The sequence below is a fragment of the Melospiza georgiana genome, chromosome 4 (genome assembly GCF_028018845.1).
Source record: "Melospiza georgiana isolate bMelGeo1 chromosome 4, bMelGeo1.pri, whole genome shotgun sequence".
Classification (NCBI taxonomy): Eukaryota; Metazoa; Chordata; class Aves; order Passeriformes; family Passerellidae; genus Melospiza; species Melospiza georgiana.
The window spans coordinates 27466872-27486099 of record NC_080433.1 but is presented as its reverse complement, the minus strand read 5'-3'; the positions used below and the strand labels follow the sequence as shown (position 1 = coordinate 27486099).

Genomic DNA, 19228 nt, shown 5'->3' with positions numbered 1-19228 from the left:
CTACTAGTTCATGCACAACTTCTGTCCCATCCGCAACAAAGCACGCAGGAAGGAACCATCTTGCACTTAAGTGGTTGTCTTACAGGAGACTTCTGAATTCAGGTTTGCATGCTTTCTTCAGATATTGAATTCAAATTAGGTCTCACTTTGCTCACAAATTTCCCACTGTGTCGAGATCCTAACATAACCACAGCCATACCAAGTGTCAGAACTTACAAGCAAAGTACGGAAATAAGTGAAAAGTGCTCAGCATGGACCAGGATGACTCAGCAGGTGATCTTTCACATACATATAGCTAGATGAGTAAACAGGAGTCCCTGGGGAGGAGGGCTGATTGTCACTTCAGAAGGGTACATTTTGAATTAAATAAATAATACACATTAGCAATCTAAGAACTCATTAGTATTTTGTATTTTACATATTAAATTCTCTGAATTCTAATGACACTAATTGGAAAGCTGAAGGCAGAGCCCAAAAACCAAGCTGCCAAGTACTTTAAACTTTCTCATGGAGAACTGGCAATTTCAGATGCTGTAGGTCAGCCAGCTGATAGTGATCCTACAAAACCATGCTATAAAAAGACTGCCGTAGCTCAGTGACAAAATAAGAAATGAGAAACTTTTCTTTTGATTTCTTCTTAAATAGCTTTTCCACAATCTTATACACACACACAAAAAGAGCTTTTAAGTTTTCTCCTTTCTCATTTAGCTGAATTTCTCTAACACAAAGTAGCTGTGAAAGCAAGAAACTATTAAACTGTTCATTGAGGACAGCAATTAAACGTGCTGCTGGAAGGAGAGGACATAACCACCAGGATATGAAGTCCCTTTGGCTGACCACCTTGGCCAAGTAGAACAGCTTCACAAGGCAGAGGGAACACCAATCCTCACAGCTCAATGCCATGGGCTGCCTTCTGAAAAATGAGGGGTCACAAAGTTTATTTTCCCTGCTTCCCTGGGAGCCATTTGAGGGACACAATTTCATCTCAATTGGGTAAAGCAGACAGAACTCAAGAATTTCAACTTCCTTAGGCAAGTAAGCTTTGAAAACAAGCAATTTTGCAGCAGGAGATAGGAAAAAGGAAAGGAAGGAATAGGTCACTGAAAAGTTAAATAAAAACAGAAAAAGGTCAGTTAAAATAATTTTTAATGAAATACTAACAAAGGAAGTCAGATGAGTGCTGCAGTGTTCTACATAGAGACATAGTCTAGTGATTAAATAAAATAAAACACCAAAGGCAAAGGATTAGAGTTATCGTGGAGTCATGCCTGATCAAAAATGTTTAATTAAGACTCTGGGGCTTGTTCAGAGACACCAGAAACAGTTTGAAACAAAAAGTTTTCGTAGCACCACCAAAACCTAACTGTTAGGAGCATGTTGGAGGTCAGACAGCTTACACTGAGCTTGGAATAAAAAAGTAAAATAAAATAAAATAAAAAAAAAAAAAAACCTTTCTCATCTTATCTGTGTCCACATCACAGAGCATTCCCAGGAAGTCTTCACTTGACAGCAGACCCTGAAGCAGCTTAGACTGACACATATCCTCTTGGCTTTCAGGGCTATCTGTGCCCAAGGGAGATGTAGAGGTGACCTAGAATCAGAACATTTTCAGCACCCAATTCACATTCAAAACTTCATAAGTTCTTAAAAAAATAGGAAATCTTGGATAATTAGATAATTTCATCCTTGTTGAGAATGCTTCCAAAACACAGAAGTGATCATAAAATTTGGATCACTGATGAAGAGAAAGTACCTTATGAGCTCTTTGGATCCTGCCAAAAAAGATACAGCCGTTATCGCCAAATGTTACATTCTTTGCAATTTCTAAGCAGACGTGCCTATTCCCTGTACCAGTCTATTACAGTCCCCTCCAGATTCACTTACTGGAAAGGGAAAATAGAAGGAATAAACTTAGAGACAACAGTAAATCTGCTTCTTGCTGAAACTCAAGCTCAGATGGAGCTGAGGGAGGGCCATCCTGACAGCTCACCTGGCTGTGACTGTGCATGGTGACATCTGCCCCGACCTTGCTGCCTGTTTGCACCTGCAGCTCCCCAGCAGCTCTCACACCACACTGACCTCATGGGCCAAGGCATCACACTTCCTAAAAACTGCCTGAGGCACACACATCCCTCCAAAAAACATGATTCTGATGAACTGCCTGATCAAACAGGCAAGTGCTAGAGATACCAGAGCAGTGGGGCTGGAGCAGATAGAGCAGGACAAAGACAACTGTATGCAGGTGACACACATCAGGTGACATACAGAAAACTAACGTAAGAAATACAAAATGGGTTAAAAAAAATGAACAGACTCCTGCTCCAAATGGACATCCAATTGTTTTACCCTTGATTTTTTTCACAGCATTTCCCAAAGAACTCCCACCCACCTGAGACCACCTGGCACCCCTGTGCTGCTCATCCTCCCCTCCCAGCTGTCAGTATATTACCTCACATTGGTGAGCAAAGGCAGGAAGATGATTCTATGGGATGAGTGCTTTCCTCCACTTCAGCTATGCCAATGACTTGATTTTGAAAGCTGTGCCTGTAAGGGTGATTTAAAGGTGTAACTTACAGCTACAGGCACATCTGTAAGCATGTTTCTGAAAACATTCTCTGGATTGGCTTTTCATCACTGTTAGCCATAAGCACATTAGTTCTACACAATGATGCAGCAGCAGCTACAAGTGACTATCCCCCACCAAAGCTGCTGTCCTCTGAAGGCTACCCAATCCTCCCCAGCCTCCCTCCCTGAAGAAAGGCAGCACATCCCTACTCATAAATGTTACAACTTCAAACACAGCCAAAGCCACTGCCTTCAAACATTCATCTTTTAACTTCCTAGCAACAATTCTCTTTCACCAGAATTCTCCATGCCACTTGCACTTTATTTATACTGAGGTCTCTTCTTATAATGCTTACAAGTACACAGTCTCACCTTCATCTTCAATAAACAAAGTGACATTTAGGCTTTGATCCTCAATCTCATTCGCAAGTCAGCTTTGGAAACGGATCCAAAGTTATCAAGGACCAGTCTCTGAATCAATTTCAAACATGACCCAAATTGTCGGTCTTGCAATGAAGATCCCCTCTGCAGAGATTAACATTGTATAAATTGACATAAGTTTAAATTTTCCTTGCGCAAATGTAAATTTTTACAGCCAGATCAGTTAAACTTTCCATTCACAGTTTGGCTTCACCAGAAGTCCAACCCCAAGACTGAGCTCTTGGATGCCACGAAATCTGTCTCTTTCAGACTAATGTAAATCAGGAGGGTTGGTTTTTTTTTTCCCAGACAATATATGAAGATAAAACAAGATTCATTTGTTTTTCATGTGAGTGTCATATCTGCTTTGTCTTCTTGCCTTCCTTCAAGGAGAACTGGCAACACCCATACTTCCAGCACTGTAGTAGACCCTGGGAAAGTCAAGCAGCACAACTGCTTCTGCCAATGCAGTTCTACAGCAAGCATGGAAACATCAAAATAAAAATATCAAACAAATCCATTGCCAGTCTTGCTAGAAAAGTCCTAACAGACTCTCCTATGGCTTCTAAGCACTCTTGGTCATGCTGTCAACTAATTACTTGTGCTTGCCAGTCAGTCCTGTGCACAGGTGGAAATACTGTCCTCCTCCAGAGGTATTGCCCCTGAATAACATACTTCAGGAACAGCAACAGCAGTCAAGTACAAGACAGAAATCACAGCTAAGAATATCCAGTAGTGAAACACAAACCCTAACAATATTAAACAATAATGCATTATAAAAATGCAAGCCTTAGCAGTAGAAAGTGGCACACTCAATTGCTCATAAGAAAGGATTAATATATTCCTGTCATAATGGGATTGAGTGACACACGATTGAGAATTAGGAGAAGTTGTCCTTACTGCTGAAGATAAATTGCTCTCACTGTTACCTCTCAATTTAATTTGAAGTATGTGTTAGCACTGATAACCCAGTCCTAAGGTGGTGACTGCCAGAATGAAAAGCACAGCAACACTGCAAAAGAATATTCATTTGCAAATTAACTAGGATACATGGCAAAGTATTAAAAATGTAAGTTAATAATTAAAATTCTAGTTATCAGTTTATTATTCCAACACAAACTGCACAATCTTTTGCTAGTTATGTTGACACTTCAGTTGAATCCACATGTTTCTTCTGCTCAGTCCTTCAGAAGTACAATGCCCTCCTTCCAGAAGAACCTCTGACAGAGCAAAGAGTAAGAAGCTCCAGTGCGCAGCAGCTCCCTTTTTCCATACTTACAAAAAAGCTTCACTTGCCTTAACATCAAGCTGCAGACAATGGCTCAGCACACTTCCTACATGCACCCAGAGGTTCCAGTGGTGTTCTTTATTTCATGAAAGCATTTCTTTTAACAATATTAAGTTCAGTTATCTCTTTTTAATTATACTGAAATTCTGACTCAAAAAACCCTACCTGGTGACATGTCTCTCCTCAGTACTAACGCTCACTAATGGGAGTATTTGAAAATCCCACATTTTCAAGATCTAAAAATTCAATTAGATGTGTGCTTTGACAAGCTTTTGCCTGCTTCACCACCAGTTCCAGCTAAAGAGGCACCAGGAACTGTAAGGAATAGCCCAGCATGGAATAGCAGGGTGTAGTTTGCAGGCCAGCACCACCACAGCGAGACAAAAGGGCCAGCAGGCAGAAGAGGAAGCAACAAAAGCTATGACCTTCAATGTTCTGGCATGTCACCAGCCAGCTCTGCCAGAGATCAAACACTTGGAAAGTCAGTCCTGCGCCTCTGTGAACACATGCTAGGCTATGTGTATCCATTTAGCGGGAAATTACTGGCTTTCCTTTGCATAAATATTTCTGATGAAACAGATTCCCCTAGGAGAGATTACTCCTCCTAAATTATGCCTTTGCTTTCTGTCCTGAAAGTATACTCATATTTAGCTTCCAAAACTGAGAAAGTCTTAGCGCCAAGGTTAACTGTAACCCACCACACAAAACACAAAACCCTTACAACCATGGTGGTGATCAACTGGCACAGCAAATTCTTCTCACCGCCTACCACTTGTCTCTGGGTTCCTCTGTAGCACAAGCCCATCTGTGGGGGCTGTCAGAAGAGCTTCTTCAGGAGTTGGTAAGTTAGTAAATCAAAAATGAGCTAGCAAGCCTACTTCCAGAATCCTGAGGGAACCAAGAGATCTCAATTGACTCAACCAATCTTCCTAGAGTCGCACCTCTGTCACTAGGACCATCGCTTCCTTCCCACCATGCTTGTCCTTGTTCCACTGACATTATCCAAAGACATGATCATTCAGTAGCAAGCCTGAAGCTTCCTAGGTTGAAGTCCCAGCTCTTCCAATCACTTCCTGAAGTTATGGGCATATGCTAGGAAGGAGGTTAGTTTTACTGATCTGGCCAGTTTACTACAACCTGGTCTCCCAACATAGCAGATGACCCACACAAGAACATTGCAGGGGCACAACTCATCCCAATACAGATGTCATGAGAGGCATGCTGCTCACAGAGACAGCTCAGCCCAGTGCCCTACAAAGCAGAACACTGTCTGTCCCAGAAAGGAGGCCACAGGACCAACTTACAGACCACAAGCTCACAGTACTGGTAGAAGGCATTTCAAGATATGCAGGGAAGAACACAAGTGGGAAGCTACAGACAACTGTTGTGCTTGGCTTACCATGCTGCAGACATGGGTGTACATATGCCTACTCCAGCAGTAATGAAAGGATGAGTGTTTTCTCCATCCATACCTTGGAGCTCCCATGTAGCCTGTATCTGACACAAACCCATTTCAAAGAAATTGCAGAAGTGAGGCGATAACTGGGGTCATGCACAGGCTCACACTTGAGTTTGAATAAATCTGTCAGAATTTTCAGTTTTGGTAGCCAGCAATTGTTTTCAGCAGTAATTTGCTTTTCTATTGTGCTGGTGATATCCCCTCCCTATGCTCAACTGTTCAGGTTCACAGAGCTCTGTAACACACACCACTGTTGCTGCTCTGTGTCAGGCCCATCAGACTCCTTGCCCTCAACATCTGGTCTGCTTTGTGCCTGCCACAGGACCATGCTTCAGCCGAGCCACAGAGGTGGAGTGCGCCCTGGCACTGCAGAAGAGCAAGAACAGAGACAAAAGCAAGGCAAGAACCAACCCCTCCTTCCTGATAGCAAATTGCTTTGGTCCACTTGAACCGGAACTCATCTTTGCACCCTTTGTTCTGGATCAACACCCTTCACAAGAAGTCCCAGTCACACTTTAGCCATGAGTGCAGAAACAGGGAGTTCTCAGATCACATTCATTTACAGCACAATTCCCTTGCAGCTGCCCTGCTTGCATATGAGAAAGTGAGATGCATTTGGGGCATAAGTGCTCAACTTGCGACATTGACCTGTGAGTACAACCCTGAGTTGTACTCACATATTATTTGGTGCTTAAAACTACCTGCAGCTAGAAAACATGACAGAACCCTGCTATTTCCAGCAAGGGAATCAAATGTGAAAAAAAGGCACCACATGTATTTTTAGGCTATAATTGAAATTTTAAAGTGGTCCCTCCCCTGAACATTTGAACAGATGTAGTGTGCAAGCAATCCACTACCAGCCACAACTTGTGACAGAGCAACATTTTACATAATTCAATGCAAAATTAATCTGACAGATGAGCAAGAAGCAAACAAGCACCAGAACTCCAGACACAGATATATTTTTTATTACGCTTGACTGTGAGGGGGACACAGAAACTTAAAGGTAAGCAAGGGAGAGAAAAGGTATGAAGAAAAGCATTCCTAGATGCCTTGCAGTGATGACAAGAAGTCCATCTCTTCAAAATGCCAAAGAACTGCAGTTCTTTGTCCTGTGTACTTGTGGCAAACAATCACACATGTTCAGCGAGATAGATGTGAAATGTTTTGTTTCCAAGACTGAGTAAAAAAATACCCTTTCAAACACATTAAGTAGCTTCCATTTCCCCACCTTGCACTGCATGAAGCATTGTTTCTAATGCCCCAGAATTTCATAGGAACTCAAAAAGATCCTAGATTGAGATCAGAGGCCACTCTGAGCAAACACATTCATGAAATGCTGTAGTAAGGTTTTCTTTTTCAAGGAATGAACATCAACCATGTCCCATAGGCACCACAGAAACATGGAGGTCTAAAAGGGAAGGATCTGGAAGAGCATCAGCCAGCAGCTGCAGCCCCTCACAGCGACAGCTGATGATATCTTCCTGACTTTGACTTTAAAACTGCAATAAGAGAAGAATAAGCAAAGTGCAGGGACAACATACTTTACAGAGAGGTGCTATTTTAATTTACAACTATGTTAAACATTGGTGCATGAATAAAAACCCAGGATGCATCATGCACATCAGCCTTGATCAACATGTAAAAGCTCTGCTGACATAGCAAGACCATAGAAAGGATACAGTTTCACTGTATGTGGTTTTTTTTCCTTATTTTAGTAAACTTAGATTTGCTGCCAAAGCCTCTAGCAGACCTGGACACAGAGGTAAAAGAAAATGAAAAGATAAGAGGCAGACCTTTTTCCCACTTATATTGATCCAGTAAAACTTTCAGTGGCAAAAGCTGTCCAGGCACAACACTATCTAGATTAAGTCCAGCTTGCTATTCCAGAAAACGGACTTCTGGGCACAGGTGTGGCCTCCACCTCAGTCTGGTCTCATGAAGGCAACACTTTGTACAGGAGCTTTCAAAAGGAGCTCTCAGAGCCCTGTGTATCTGCACCAGAAGCATTTTCCTGTCAGGAGCACTCCACAGGACACAAGATTGTCCACAACTGTCATTCTCACAAGCAGAGAGCACACTTGAAGGTGGCTGCAGAGGCGTTACTTGGGCTGAGTGCTGGGAACCGGGTTGTGCCTCATATCTAGCTTGCATATCGTCTATTCCAAGCCTATAAGGGATTGCAAACCTCAGATCATATAAGCTCAAGAAATCCACCCTACCCCTCCAGTTTTATTCCTAAATGTGCCACTAGCCTGGTGGGAAACCATTAAAAAAATTCCAGCACACATACCCTTCCCACCATGCCTCAGTGTTCCTAGCTATAGAGTGAAAAAGAAAGCCTGGACCTACTTTGTGGACCATTTTGAAGCCTTCTGATTAAAGTATTAACTGTCCCAGAAGTAGATTTGGACCCAAATTCTCAAAGATTTCCAAAAACACCGCTCATAACTTGCTTGCAATGAAAGCTTCAACTGCAACAGACAGCATCAAAGTACAGACTCGTCATTAACCAACATACAACACACATGGCTTGACACTAAGCAGTGTTTCTGGGCTCCCAAAATGCTGAACAAGTACACCAAGCATAAACCATTCTGGCAAAGTAGGAGTGGTTGAGGTACAATCTGATGACAAGAGATCCCCTCACAGCTGGAATGGGAGCCTGAAATAAATCTCTTGGTCACATCCCAAAAAAACAACCTAAAAGGATGGGGGGAAATGCCTCTGTAAAGACTGTCAGTGGCAAAAAAACCCAGTTAGTTTAGACAAACAAGAATTATGGCCTGTTTCCCTTGGTGCCCAGGCACACTGGGGGGAATGAGACCTTTCCAGCTGCACAAAGAGTTCTCACAGTACTGTGTTAACACGCTGGCTATAGCATTCTGGAGATGGATGAGGCTGTAAGGCACTGACATTATACTGATATATGGACTTCAGGCATTACTAATCATTTAGACACAATAGCCCTGCATATATTTTTGCTTTGCATCCTCTGCAAATATTCTCCTCTCTCTGCTCTGGAAGTTTTTTCTTTAAAAGTGTACATGAAACAGGCACAGAATGGGGAAAGACTCACCAGCAACACTGATGTGCTCTGGGGAGGAGACAAAGAAAAAAATGAAACAAAACAAACCACAAAAAAAAAAAAAAAAAAAAACCAAAAAAAAAAAAAACCAAAAAAAAAAAAAACCAAACAAAAAAAAAAAAAAAAAAAAGCTGGATCAGGACAGCCAAATATGAAGACAATTTTAATTAAATCATGTCTATCTTATATCATCTATTTCAGCTAATTTAGCATCTCAAACGAGTATTATCTCAAAAGAGTTAATAGCTCTAGAAGCCCCACTTTTTCACAGTTATTTTTCTTTAATGTAATTACATTTTTGCTGCTGCACCAGAAATATTAATAGCCTTTTCTGCATGAGACAGAGAAGCTCTACAGCAGGACAAGAAAGCTTCAATCCTACTGATGATCTGCATGCTAATGGTTACAGCTTGTCTGTCAATGTAATCTCTACTGAAGCTATTGAAAATAGGCAGCACCCCTCTCAATACTTCAAGCATGCATCTCTTCAGGAAAAAAAAATTCCATTCTCTTGACTGTAGAAAGGACAATAACTGGGAAAACAGACAAGCAAAGCTGTTGTTGCTCTACTGTATACTGGTCTGTGGGAAGACACAGAGGGACAAATTCTGCTCTTCATTACAGTACCTATGATCCAGAATTGATCTAACCTAGTCAATGGAACTGACCCAGATGTACAGGGGAGAAAGAGTCCAGGGCTCCAACCAAGCCAGCAATCCTATATTTCTACACCCGTGCAATCCAAAATCCTCTGCTCTAAGCACAATAGATCTGACCTAGTACTCACCAAAATCAACTGAAAAGCAACCAGTGTCTCCTCCAGTCATTATGCAGACCTCATGCCATCCACCCACCAGCAAATTCAAACCACTTAGTGTATACCTTTCAGAAAAAAAAAAAAAAAAATCTTATGGTCTTGCCCAAAACAAAACCCCAAACCCAACACTCTAGTAGGGAGCCATGTTCACTCTATCTGAGCTTCCCTAATCTTGCCACAAGGACAAGTAAGACTGATTTGGGAAGAGAAGGAATGTGGAGAGGCAGAGATTACCTGGCACAGTCCACAGGATTGCCAGTGCCATAGGGGCAGGAACTCTGCACAATGTCCAGCTGACTGATCCTGTAACAATTAATAAATCCAGCAAGTGGGACAGAGCACGTGTCCAGTCACCCTTTTAGTCCATCACACTCTGGTGTATTGCCCCAATGATTAGCAGTTACTTCAACTTCATAATTATGTGCACACATACACATGCCTAATTCTAAAGATAAAACTTATCACAAGCTTATCACCATCTGGAAACTCAAATTTATTTTAGAAGTTAATCAAGACCAAAATACACAATCAAGACAGGCTTTATCGTTTTGTATTTATGACACCAACTGACACATTTTATTAATCATCAAGTGTTTAAAAAGTGTTAAGGCCCTCCTCCTCAGTTACTATAAATTTTCTGCTACCACTTCCAACACAGACTGTAAAAATACAGACTACTAGAAGGACATATTCTGTTCCTGGTACCCACCAGCATGGGTGCAGAATGTGCTATTCCACATCAGGTCACTTCAGATAATGCAGACATTTTTGTTCTGCCTGCATACCAATCAGCTTTAAAGCACTATAATGCAAATAGTCTTTTAAAGGATTTTAACTATCTAAAGCTCTTTGTTTTAAGACAAGGTATTACAGTAAAGATCATCCATGAGATCCAATTACAGTCACCTTAATAATTATATGGCTACCTTGACTAATTCAAAAATCCCTACAGGCTATCCATTTTGAAGTTTGATTCCTTTATACAATCATTTATTAGCCAAAAAAGCATGAAAATTACTAGCTACAATGTCATTTATTAAATGAATTCAGAAGGCATTACTCTAAGGGTCTTGAAGCCCACCTTTTTATCGTTTAGAAAATGTATCTTGAGTGTCGATGCCTTAAAAATTAATAAAAGACAAAAAAAAAAAAAAGAATTCCACAGTTCCCTGCTTTTTACAGAGTACAGTGTGTTCAAGAAGTGGATTGAAACCCAACAAAGCCTTTTATTCCTTGTGGATTATATACATGCACTCTGCAATTAAAATCTATGTCTCCTACCACTCAGCCAAATAACATAAAAAGAGAAAATCTTTTGATATTAAGATGACTAAGGAGAGCATCTTTTAGCCTGAGACAATGCTCAAAGAAACCAAGGCTGCCTCTCACTGCCAAAGGAAGGGCAGACAACACTTAAGGATGTGAGCATTTCACACCTGTTTTTGCACAGTGCATCCTTGCTCTTCTACAGCCTACAAAGAATTAATAAAATGATTCCTCTCTCAACCTGGATGTTTCCAAATGTGTAAGTTGAAAAAGAGTAGCAGAAATGAGAAACCACACTTATCACTCATTGCACATAGTAAAATAACAAAGGCACCTATGTGGAGCATGTGGCACTTTTGGGATTTCTTTTAATATCAAAGAACTTCAGCAGCCTTGTTAGGACAAAAAGGTTTGCACTGCAGAAATCTGTGCATTTGGATTACCTGGGCCACCAACTACAGATTTTGTAGAGGGTGGGAAGATGAGTGAGTGCATGTGCACATTCATACACATTTGTGCATATAGCCCTTTTTTTCCAGTCAGCATTTTATAAGTGCTCATACTTGGCTTTTTTAATGTACAGATTCAAATTTGTCAGGGGAAAAGACATGAAATACTCAGTTTCCAAATCTAGCCTCAATTTCAGACAGTGTGTTCTAATGAACATTTTCCTTCAAATGTTCCAATGGCAGCCATCTTTATTTCTTTTAAACAGCATCCCCTTCTGATGCCTGTAACCTAAATGTTAATGCCTTATTCAGGACTGCATCTCTAATGTGTAAAATTAATATGACCAAAAGGAAAGCTGTCATTTGCTTTCATTGCCAACACTGGGCACAGTGTAAAAGGCAACCCAAAAAAGCATTACTATTTTAAAATAACTCCAAAAACCCTGGATAATTAAATTTTAAATGCATAAGGCAGTGAATTGGTTTTTTTTACACAAGGAAGCCTTCCTTGACTCCCATGGACACAAAGCTTCCTTACTGCAAATTACAAAGTGCTTGTGCTGCACCTACTTATACCATGCTGTTACCCAAAGTCCTGTTTGCATATCACAGAATTGAGAGTCCTGTCATCCACTGTGGCTCTCTGAGGCTTCCTGCCACAGAGCTTTTCAGTCCCCGAGTTCCTGTAGTGGAACCAGTAAAACACACCAGCTCCCACAGACATGCCTGCAGTTTCCATGTTCTGCCAGAGGGGCTCCCCACCAGCCTGCCGGGATCTGCAGAAAGGGCAGAGCAGAGAATGCACACTGCCACAGGATAGTCCTTGTGGATAAGTGCTCCTAATCTGGGCACAGGTCACCTTCCACTAGGTAGTGCCTAGTCATGTTGCGACAGCACCAGAGGACACAGGGGAGGGAGCTGAAATCTAACATGGGCCATTCATGTGGAAACTTAGAATTTCAGTTCCACAGAAGGGAAGGGAGCTACTCCAGACAACTCCCCAACATCTAGCTCCTTATGAACGAGCATGTGGGGAGGGCAAGAAAACAAACCATATACATTGATCAGCATTAAATGAAAAGTGGAGGATGAAAACATTACACAAAAGAAGCAACGCAGAGTCCAAGTGCATATGTGGTAAAATTTTGGTTTATCCATGAAACCTTAGTTTCAGGTGCCAAACAATTACATCAAAGCGGGAACATATTGCACCCAATGCTGATTACAGTCACAGTATTGAAATCCAAGAAAATCCTGTGGCATGAACTGGAGATAATTAGGAACTGAATTCTTTCACTGGTTCACAGTAGCCTCTGGTGGTCTCATCCTCTAGTTAAGAGCACAAGGCTTGTGCCAGAAACACCACTTTGTCACACGCAAGCATTCTGTCCATAACAAAAGGATATAACCTGGGTACTGAATCGCAAATAATGAGGAATTAACTGAACCAGTCAGAATTCTGACTGTAACAACAAATACCTTGCCCACAGAGATCCTATATGAATGAGCTACAGGGAACAGGAACATGCAAAAAAGCACAAACATGCTTTGCAATGTTATCCTTGTAAGATAGTAGGTGGCTGCTGAATCTATGTAACTCACCACAGACATGTCTTCATCTTTATCCTGGACATGCCAGGCCTACACAAGGATCATTCCTGATCCTAATTCCATTCCTTTAATGTGAAGGGGAAAACTCTTTTCATTGATTTCAAATGGACCCTTCATCCATGCATCTTATGCTTCATTTTATGTATGTTGACACTTCAAGTCACATACAGAACTCAAACATTTGCTTTGAACAGCACAAACAATCAGAAAGAAAAACCATCAGATTCAAATCATTGTGTCCGCCATCCCAGTCCTTAACTTCCTCAGGATTAAATTAGAGTTGATACATAATACATATGCACCAGCCCAAAAGGTTTGAGAGGAAAAAACACTGTGCTAGAATGACATTCACACAAGGACAACTGCAGAAGCTTTGTCAGGCAGGATTTGATATAGAAATTGAACAGAGTCAAACAAAATACAGTAGTGCCAGCTTTCAAAAAAGTAACATGAATCTAATTTCTTCCAATTGTCTGAACCATTTTTAAAGTTAATTACATGGTACAGTACAAGATAAATTACCTGTCACTTCTGAAGCATAATGGAAGCAACTTAAGAATTCAGAAAGATGCTTATATTTCTGAATATGAAATAAAAATGAGATTCTAGTTGCAACAAATCAATTGTATCAATTTGTTCATAAAAAGCACTGGGCATTTCTGCTCTATATGCCATTTTGCTGAGTTCAAGACAAAGTTTCCATGCACACTGACTTTATCTCTGAAAAAGTTACTTAAGCTAAGTCATGACACTTTACATCTGTGAATAGAGCATCAGTACGCGGAAAGTTAGGACAGTTACTTTCCCAATATTGATACACAGTATTAATTAAAAAAAAAAAACTTATAAAAACCTACAAAGTAGAAAATGTAACAGTGGAGTAAAAAATATCCTGATGAAATAAGACAGGACTGCAACATAATTACCCAGGTAATTTTTGCTTGAACACATTCAGAGACATTTTTATTTCTTCAGTTCAGCAAGCAGTTGTTGCAAAAACCTACACTCATTTGCACTGCAACAGAAAAAGCTGTTCTTCTAATAAGATTAATATTCACTAACCACAAAGATTTTCACAAGATACAAAGAGCAGCTTAACTCTCAACTCAAAGCAATTCCAGACTACCAGTCTTTCTGAAGCATAGTCACCAGAGTAGGTTTGCTCACACTGATGACAGTTCCATGGAAATCTATGAAAAGCTTTTATAGGGACACCAACAAACAGATACAGCACACAGCAGGGTTTCTGGGGGATGGATTTCATTGCATGCAATTAAATGAGGGCCAGTTTCTTGTGGCTGTCAAATTTCTCTGTATCCCAAACACAATAATTTAAAATCAGTATACAGGGTCCATCAAAGGAATGGCACACACCCAACCGCCTTGCAGATCTCTTCTCCTTTGTAAGCAAGGGAGAAAGCAAGGATCAGTTGCAAGATGGGAGACTGCTGCATTGATTTTCAAACAGAATCTGCCATCAAAACCAATGGTAAGCTTGTCTTCAAACCTAAGGAAAAAAAAAAATCTCCTGTGGTCTGAGTTGTTCTGATATTTGAGCAAAGGCAGACATTAACCATACCATTCTGCAAATGTAACTGAGATGATCATGGAGATGAGGCAAGTCTGACCTGTGAGATCTAGCCTTCATCAGCATCCAGAGGAGAGTAGTACGAGTCTAAAACAGGACATGGAAAATGGAGCAAAAAAAAAAAAAAAAGCAAGTGGGAGGGATGGGAAGGGAACCAGGTTTAGAATAAGTCAGTTTCATAAACCTGTCTGAGGTAAGATAAAAACAGTATTAATTATCCTGCCTCAATTTTACACCTTGGGGGATCCTAACACACCACCACTGTGACCCCCAGCCCAGCAGAGCAGCTCCTGCCTCCACTGGGTGACTCACAGTCCCCCACCTGCTGCAGCTGGGAAGCAACAGAACAAAGAAAACATCTGTGAAAGTGTAGGCAGGCTAAAGACCAGTGAGAAAACTGATTTCATAGGAAATACAGCAGATAAAACTATGATGTGCTGTCACATAAAAGCCCAAGACTGAGCTATTTCACACAGACTGAAGTTCCAGGAGCATGGAGCAATAATAAGCTTGCACTCAGTTATCTAGATAGCACGTGGCAGGAGACTGAAAGGGGGAAATATTTGAGCAAAAGAGACAGGGAAAATCAGCTCTATACTGCTATATCTCCAGCTATAGCAAACACTGCAGCATGGATTTTTTTTCAGTAAAGGCTGGACAGGCAATGGTAAAACACATTGAAGTCCCCACTACCACTTCATCCCCCAGGAACAAACATAGCTTCAGACAGCCAGGATCATCTCCAGCATTTTCTTTACAGTGGTCCTGAGCACTGGAGAGCTGCATAATTCACCTTCCCTCAACAACAACTGGTTGGGGAACCTAACTTGGGAGGGTGGGTTCCCAGCTCTTCGGTAATCTCTGACAAAACTCAGATAACGCAAAGGTGCAATAACCAAACAGCACATTTACAGCTGGCTTCCCAGCAAAGAATGGGAACACAGCCAAAAAGAGAAGAAACAGTAAAAACCATCTGATTTCCTTCCAGCATGAATGTGTTGGTATTTAAGATAGGGAACAAGGGACACATTATATTCTTTTGCAAAGATAAGGCAAAGCTCATCTTCTCAGCTTCAGGCATTAAGTGTGTTTGTGTTGTTTGGGGTTTTTGCCTGTCTTTAAAAAAAAAAAAAAAGGTTTCTGTTAACTATGTAATTTTCTCTTTTTTACCCCAAAGAAAAAAAAGCTATCAGCAGAAATTTGGGTCTCACACTTCTAGCAAGAGTTCCATGTTCAGATCTCCTAAAATGGAAAATCCCCTCTAACAGATAAAGATTTATCTTAACCCACAAGGGGTTGGACTCATCATCTGGTGGCCTCCTAGCATCTTTCACCTTCACTTTCTCTCACCTGAAACTGACGAGAAAGCCCTGTAAGCAGCCTCCCGAAATTCACTGAGAGAACTCTGGGGCTCAAGAAGGACCTGACACTTCTCGCTGAGGACTTATCTGAAAATCTTATTTTCTCTCCAAAAGGTTTGGGTGGGAGTTTTTCATCTAATTCTGATTGAAAGTGCCTCTGCCAGACACCATGGTAAGCTACCAACAACAGTGACACTGGCAAGCCAGAGATGAGAGAGCTCCCTCCTGCAGCCATCCAAAGACATGCTTCAGTGAAGACCAGCTAGAATTTAGAACACCCTTCAACAACAAAAAGGACATTAACCAAGATTTTGAAAGCTCTTAACACCTCCAGTCCCAGCATACACTCTGCCCAGGATCTGGCTCCAGTGAATTCTGCCACACAATAAAGGTTACAAGCACATGTTACAAAAAAAGACTTAATTCCTAAAAATGATCCACTACACAATCTATATCACATTCACAGGTCTACCACCTCCCTACTGACCCTTCAGGAACTCTATATTCGTCTATCAGTTGCGTTATCAGGATGGTAACACGTACAATGGCCCAACATATCTGGGAGAGCAGCTGTCTGAACTGTGTAACTGTGTAGGAACTAGATACCGAAGCAGAACTTAAGAGCTTCCCAGCAGTTCCTGCCATGGAAACAGCCCACCAAAAAAAAACCCCCAAAACCTCAGAATAAGTTATGATGGAAAAGGCACAATAAAGTTTGCATTCTATTTATTTCCAGATCTACTCCATTCACACTAACAACCTATGTGCCACACAGAAAACGGGTGCACATTATCCTCCCAGTGATTTCACAGCATCGCATTCTCTCCTTGGAGCTTATGCTAAATCCTTTGAACTGTACTAAAATATCAGCCTATTTATAGCCTCACAATATAATGAATATAAAGCCATAATCTCCAATAGTTAACTATAGAGCATATTGAGAATTCTTAAAATATGATTTTTCTACATTCAAAAAATCGCACAAGAATATTTAGTCTAATCTCTCACCTACTGCATGCAAAGTTTGTGTTCCAGCAGTATAATTCATCTGAAACAAGGGGAAATAATAAGTCTCGGCCAAATTTTCTGAATAGGTCTGTAAACTATATTATCCGTGGAACTCCACCAATTAAAATACCACATTTCTATTCAATTGGTGAAGCTATGTTACAACCCATAATTCTGCATGGTGCCTTGAAGACCAGAAATAAAGCCTTCTCCAGGTCTGCTAAGGACTGAGCAATCCTTGTGAAACCTGTAAACATGGGACAGACACAGCAGGAAAGATAATAAATATGCTAACTTTCCCAAGAAGTTGGCAGGTATTAACACAGAAGGGCACCATACAAGAACACATTAATCAAGCAAATTATACCAACTCTGGAGGAGCAGACAGCTGATAGAAAAACACCAAACACGACTTGGCTTCACCACAGAACAGCAGATCTACTGATTCCTAATTCTTTCAGTGCATCAAGCCTCTACCATTTGATGAAAAATTCTCCAAAAACTTTCAGGAAAAATCAATTCTCATAGAATAATTTAGGTTGGAAGAGACCTCTGAGACTGAGTCCAACCCCTAACTCAGCACTGCCAAGTCCACCACTAAACTACGCCTCTAAGCACCACATACACATATGGCAACTATGGGAGCCACAAACAGGGAAAGAAAAATTCGACCTGAATAGATTCTTTTTCCTTTCACTAGACTGCAATTCCCTTATCAGCCACAGGTATATGCCTGTAGGCAGGACACTTGAGAGCAGACAGTAGACAATAACAGCTGGGAAGACTCGCCTGCTGAGGAGTGTGGCCAGCCTGCCAGCTACAGCTGCTGGCCCACTGCGAGGTATCATTCCCTGTCCCCAGCGTCGCTCCTCTGCTCAGCTGTCAGATCCCTCCAGAAAGTCACTGCAAGTGCAATTTCCACGTCATTTCTCAAGCAGAAGGGGGGAAAGTGAGACAGACAGACAGACCAATTTTTTTTTTTTGCCATGCTGGACAAATTTCACCAAGCTGCACAAAGCATCTACGAGGTGTCTGTGCACACAGCTGGACACCTCATTAAACTTCTACAGCCCAAGCCCACTTTTGTGTGAATCAGTAGCTGATCGACGTGGGACTTCCCTGGGAGCCAGCATCCGCTGCCCCCGACACAGGTCCGTCCCTAGGATGAGGGAAACTGAAAAGCTGAAGTCGCTTTTGGTACCCGGGAGTGTGGATCCGAGGTGATCCCTGCACAGCATTCCGCAGCCTGCGTCCCTGCGGACACCCGTGCCCAGCCAGCGGCTCCGCGGCCGCCCGAACACGGCAGGACCGGGCCGGGCAGCCGCCCCCGCCGCTCCAGACAACTCGGGCGAGCTGAAGCGGAGCTGCCGCCGGCGGTAGCGGGTGCCCTTGCCGGCCGCGGTGTCCCTGACCCTTCCAAAAACGAAAAGATGAGAAGACGAAGGCCCGCGACCCCTGACAGGAGAGGGGAGCTGAGGTCGCGCTCCCGGCGAGGGGGACCCGTCGGCAGCTCCCGTCGCCCCTCAGCCATGAAGCGCTTGCCAGCCGCTGTCGTCTCCCTCCCCCTCTCACCAAACACACAATATAAAGCGGAAAATAATAAAATTCTTAAACAAACCAACTTTCCTCCCTCCCGCGGGAAGTTTCCAACGGGGGGCGAGGCGACCTTCCCGCAGCCACTGCGGGCGCTGTGCTCGCCGCCACCGAGCCCCGCGCCTGCCGCAGCGGCGCCGGGAGCCGAAAGCTGAAGCCGGGGGCAGCCGGCGAGGGCTCGCAGGGCGGCCGCCACCTGCGCCGGCGGGGAGCGAGGAGGGCGCCGCCCTCGGCGGGGCCGGTGCGGTTGCAGTGCCCTACCTGGGTACAACATACTTTGGAAATAGAAGATGACGAGGATGAAGGAGCCCACAGAAGTGACCAGGACCATCCTGCACACCCGGTTCATCCTCATTACTTCCAGCACCGCTGGCTTCATGGCGTTGTCCGGCGGCGCGGAGAGGGCGGCGGAGAGGGCGGCGGAGAGGGCGGCGGAGAGGGCGGCGGAGAGGGCGGCGGGGCGCGCAGGTCTAGCGCCAGGAACCGCTCCGCGCCCACCCCTCACCGAGGCGCCACCGCCAGAGGATGCCCGGGCGCCCGCGCCCCGCGCCGGGGAGCGTTAATGCCGCGCTGGGCGTGACCATGCGGCGCGCCAGGCGGAGGGGCGCTCTGCGCGCACGGAGGTGGGGGGAGGCGGGCCAGGCGGCGAGCCGGGGCGGAGTGCGGCCCCCCCTCGCCAAGGGCAGAGATGGTCCCGCCCGGCGGCGGGCGGGGA

At 43.0% G+C, this 19228-nt stretch overlaps 1 protein-coding gene across 4 annotated transcripts in view; it reads right to left on the bottom strand.

Moving 5' to 3' along the window:
* The window catches only part of CHST11 (carbohydrate sulfotransferase 11), a 158128-nt gene extending 139203 nt beyond the window's left edge, over positions 1 to 18925 (bottom strand). For 2 of the 4 annotated variants that reach the window (XM_058022733.1, XM_058022736.1), the window contains exon 1: positions 18775 to 18925. In XM_058022733.1, the coding sequence (XP_057878716.1) occupies positions 18775 to 18892 (118 nt within the window). In that variant the 5' untranslated portion in view covers positions 18893 to 18925. The remainder of the gene's footprint in view (positions 1 to 18774) is intronic. The other 2 variants (XM_058022735.1, XM_058022737.1) reach the window with 1 other exon arrangement.
* Positions 18926 to 19228: the final 303 nt, after the last annotated feature.